At 48.3% G+C, this 5,141-nt stretch overlaps 1 protein-coding gene across 1 annotated transcript; it reads right to left on the minus strand.

The window, feature by feature from the left end:
• Positions 1–244: 244 nt before the first annotated feature.
• LOC109768107 (uncharacterized) lies at positions 245–2,220 on the minus strand. The gene is made up of 2 exons (XM_020326838.2): positions 1,574–2,220; positions 245–590 (listed from the first exon to the last, which is right to left on the minus strand). The coding sequence occupies exon 1, from the start codon at positions 2,129–2,131 to the stop codon at positions 1,610–1,612; it is 522 nt and encodes a 173-aa protein (XP_020182427.1). The 5' UTR covers positions 2,132–2,220; the 3' UTR covers positions 245–590; positions 1,574–1,609.
• Positions 2,221–5,141: the final 2,921 nt, after the last annotated feature.

Consider the following 5,141-nt stretch of genomic DNA (forward strand, 5'->3'; position numbering starts at 1 on the left):
ACCATGTTTTCAGCCATAACAACTGCATTATTCTCATTCTTCCAGAAGGGTCTATGTCAGAGATTTTGGTTAGCAACCTTTGCATGCTCAACTATCTCTTAGTCCTTGATGATTTGATAGCGCTCATAAGATCTTTTTTAGAACAACTCACTTCAACCCGACACAAGGAAGATTGAAGTTTAGCAAATGCTTAACTTCTTACTTTCACATCTCAAGGACAATGTTAATTTACGATCATGTAGGATAGAAGGGTACATAACTGTTTCAGGGATACCGATGTCCCTATGGATGGACACCTTGGTTTCTCACCAAGGAAATACTACCTGCTACAAACTATTTCACTTGGGAGCCCAATACCTTGCCCTCTGGCAAGTAAGCAGGAAGCAACATAGTTCATTCACGGTACTATATTGTGATAGACCCCTACCCTAGCCAAGGTAGGGGTCTAGCTAGCAACAATATGACACAAGAGCACAAATGTGTATGTACAGAGAGCTCTGCCGATGGATAGCCATGCAACTCATATATACGACTTGGTGATACCAAGTTCTGTCACCAGCCTGTGCCTGCATTTCCCCCCTCGACGACACCTGCAGGCACAAAGGTTAATCCCATATACAGTTGCTAACGTAGCTACATAATCTGATTGTCGCAAGTTCGATAAACCATCTTAAATTTTCAGCTGGCTATTCCAACTGGACAGGCTCAACACTAGGATCAATCTACACAAGAAAACTATTCTAGACACTCAAATTAGCCTAAGGCGCAACAACATAATTGAAGATCATGACCACTTGATCCTTCGGTGCCGCCCCCAGTAGCCTTTTCGAATGCTCTCAACTTCACACCGAGCTTCACACCTGTTGAAAGTTTATGGGAATCCACCATGTCGGCCGGTCTTCCCATTACCATCCGCCCCTCCATCATCTTGTTGCTTCTCCGGAAAATATTGGAGGGTGGTGGGGGGGGGGGGGGGGGGGGGGGGTGGGGTGGCAAAGTCATAGATGACATAGCTATATCGAAGAATGCAATCTGAAATCTCACCCTTTGGTCCAATCCGCTTAGGCCTAATGAACTCAAGGAACATGTCGGTCTGTGGCATGCTTTCTTGTCTTCACGGATCTCGTGAACCCCAACTCTTAATTTTTGAAATATATTGAGGTTGCGGAGCAGTGGTGATGACAACACAAAAATACAGTCGGCTCAAATGCACTACACTCTCCGAACAATTCTAAAATTTTGCACTTGAGCCGACTGTATGTCAGCTACCACACATGACACACCTAACACATAGGATCGCCACTCGTGGGGAGTATCCCTTGTGACAATTTCAAAGAGAAAATAACAACAACTAAGCTTGGCCGAAAAGATGTTCGTGGCCAACCTCGCAAAACTCATGGCAAGACTGAGGGCGTAAATGTAACCAACACATCTACTTAGTTTTGTAAATTGTTTTTGCACATAAATTTTGATTGAGGAAAAAATGGTTCTGGCTTGCCGTAGCTTTCTAAAAGAAGACAGAACTTCTAGTTCATCAGTGCATGGGGATAGGCCTCAAATGAGAAATAATCACCTGTGAAATAAGAACGGCAGCAACAAGCAGACCACGCTAGAGGCGTAGTTCGAGGTCCAGCGGCTTGCCAGCGCCGCTTGGGACGGAGGCCCTTGACAAGCTGAGAGTGCCCACCTCGCCGTCGCGGCTGGGGAACTGGTGGAGGCGCAGCGCGTTCTCGGAGAAGCGCAGAACGTCAGGCCTGAGGGGCGCCGCCGCGGCACCGCCATGCGAAGCGATGGACGTGCAATACATAGACCGGCCGGTGGCAGAGTCCCACGGTGGCCCGGTAGGCATGGCAGTGACGGCGGCGCCTCCAAATGGGCCGCCGTTGTAGGGGTTTTTGAAGCAGCCGGCGCGTTCGCTGCGGTGCGCGTTCTGGTGGCCGCCGAGCGCCTGTGGCTTGAGGAACGTCATGTTGCAGAAGAGGCACTCGAACAGCCGCACTGTCTTGCCGTTCACGTCTGCCGTCGGTAACGGCTCGTCCCGGTCTTGGTTGCCCAGCTCCAGCACCAACGATAGCGGCAGGTCGGCTGCCGCCGCCTGCACATGGAACCACGACGGCGTGGCCTTTTCCATGGAGCACGCCAGAACAGAAGGTGGCTACTAAGAAGTTGAGGGGAGCCGCTTCTCTCTGACTAGAGAAATGGAGGAGGACGAGTGGGAAGTAACGGGGATTCAGTTGAGCTTAGAATGAGAGGGATATGGGTTATAAATCCAGGTCCAGGTGACTGCAGTACAAGTAAATGGAGTTTATTCCTCAAAACAACAAAATAATAATCATTCTGAGTTTATTAAACTTGTACAGACTGATGAGTGTGTGTGTGTGTGTGTGTGTGTGTGTGTGTGTGTGTGTGTGTGTGTGTGTGTGTGTGTGTGTGTGTGTGTGTGTGTGTGTGTATTAGTTCGTGTAAATCGGTCCCGAGACAACTGTTGTAAGCACTGGACTCGGTATGGGTATGCATCATCTACACTGTAGGCATAGCCTCTTTTTTTCTTTTTTTCTTTGAGGGAACATTGCAGGCGTAGCCATCAGCAGTGTCGCAACTGAAAGGCTGAAGTATGTCTGCGCCGTTCATGTGCAATTATATGCACTCTGAAGAAAATAGAAAAAGGGAAGGCACCCAAAGTTGAAGGCTCTCTCTCTGTTTTCCCCTGATTTTTCTGCTGATGAGATTTCTTCCATTCACCCGACGAGTGATCGCAAGCTGCGTGCGTGGGGGTTCACCCTGGCAGTGATAGAGAGTGTGTGTGGAGCGTAGCGTCGTGGGACCGTGGTCACGTGGTTTGGTGCGAGGCGATTTCACAGGAGGATACTGCTGATGGCCACCTGTCAAACAAACAGGTCTGATTCTTTTTTTAGGGGTCCATCGCGCGCATATAATTGGTTCTCATGTTGGCATTTGGGATCGGTGAGCTTCGTCGTCAGGGAGAGAGACGAGAAGAGGGAGAGAGAATGTGCTACGACAAAACTACAGCCGTCGAGGTGCGGGTGGGGGCGCTTGCTTTAATTTAGCCGTACGAGGATGCCCCCTCTGACACCCAGCCGCTGTTGATCCACTATCAGTATGCTTTTGGCAATGGCGATTCTTTCGTCACAATCATCTCTCAGCAGCGAGCATATATATGGACACTGCGATGATCTAGTATCTACTAGTGACTACTCCATGATGCTGATATGCATGTCTCCCGCCATCTAGCTAGGGCTAATGGCCGACCTATGCTTTATTAGTTAATACGTAACTATGTTCGCCTCCACTCATCATAAAAGTGCCGGCCTCTAGCTAGATTCTACAGTAGCTCCCAAGTAGCTATATCAAACCTTTACTTGTTGAGTCACTTCTCCAAACTGCAACAAAGCATAGCAACACATTTCCTTCCTTGACATGGAATAGGGATTTGTTCATGTACCAATTCTATGCTAAGTAAAAATACTACTCAAATTGTAAACTCTAACACTCGTATTAGTGTATTCTTGCCCATGATTCCAACAATGCAGCTTATTTCGCTTCTAGTTTTGTGCCGTAGCTGTAGGATTTGTCGGAATTTTACCGCATTCGAGCACCTATTAATTGGTTTTACAAGGATCCTTAGCACCGAGGAGATTTTGAGGCAAAGGAAAGAAATCCTGATAATATGGTTTCAAAATCATGTTGATTATGTGATAAAAACATAACATGAAAAGTATAAGGCAAGAGGGGCGACAACCATCCGAAACAGGGCATTCAGAGGAGAAAACGACGTCTTGGTATGAGCACGCACACTCGTACCAACGCTCATAACAGCTACCGCCGTCACTGCTTAGTCAACTAAACTATAACCATGTGCCTCCGGATCGGACAGGCGAGCCATAGAGAAACTAGAAACTTCAACAGACACAAGAACCCTAGTCTCCGAAAGGGATCCAGATACTTCTGGCTAAAGCATCAAGAAGAAAACTAGCTGCTGAACTAGCGTTGGAGGAATTTTTGACTCGACAAATGAAATGCGATACGAGCTCTCTTTATTTATTTATTTTACTTTTTTAGGACAGAGCTCTTTTTAAATTTCATTGGAGTGCAAGGATTTTTTACTATTCCCAACTGATCAAACAAGTGGTGCAGGTCTGGTGATGCCTTGGAGCATCTACAACCGGATGGCCCGTATCCGCTCTAAACATCCAGGTGACCTTCCTGATCAGTGTCCGATCGTAAAAGTGCCACCTATCCGAACACCCTAAATACACCCCAAATGCCCGGGCTGACCGGCAACACCCATATCCCAATAATGCTACACTTACGGACAGTTTGACATGGAACCATCTTACGGACGTGTGTGGGGTCAAAGTTGTGGATCCGGCAGGGAAGCTGTGGCACCAGCTGTTTTAATTCATTGCAACCTCGTGATGCCACGATGGATCCGTAAACACAGAGCATATAAACTGTCTATAAGTGTAGCATTATTGCCCATATCCAGCCCATATGTGGGGCGGATATGGGAACGCTCGAACACGCCCGGCCACACCCGCAACGTCGGATAGGGCCCACCTTGGCCCACCCAACTCCACATATATTCAATCATATCCACACTACGGATGTAACCCTAGCCGCACTCCACTTCACTCCACTCCCCTCCCCACAGTACCCAAGGTCCTCTTTGTCAAACTACGACGTACTCCTTCATGGCTGGCACTGGATATAATACCGAGAGGACCGGGTCCGAGGATTGGGACATTATCCCTTACGATCTCAAGGAGCAGATGGTCGTCCATGCTTTCTCTCCATTCTCCCGGGAGGTGTGCGCCTCCCACTATCGGAATCGATCCGGCAGGAATTCACCGCATCCGCTCAAATGGCAATAGGATCCGCTGGGGCCGGTGGATCAAGGCACGTGACCGCGGCCTCGCCGAAAGCGGTGACCACCTCATGGCGGGGCAACCCCGCTCTACTGGCGAAACCATTTAGATGACGCCTCGTCCACATGACGTTGGGCGACGAAACATAGGGCATATCCACCTCTGTTGGTGCATTGTTTGGCCCCTTATATTTTGAAGTTTGTTGACATAAACAGTATGGACTTATGTGTTTGCTAGTGCACATAGAGTAACAGG

Source organism: Aegilops tauschii, chromosome 4 (assembly GCF_002575655.3).
Source record: "Aegilops tauschii subsp. strangulata cultivar AL8/78 chromosome 4, Aet v6.0, whole genome shotgun sequence".
NCBI classification, from domain to species: domain Eukaryota; kingdom Viridiplantae; phylum Streptophyta; class Magnoliopsida; order Poales; family Poaceae; genus Aegilops; species Aegilops tauschii.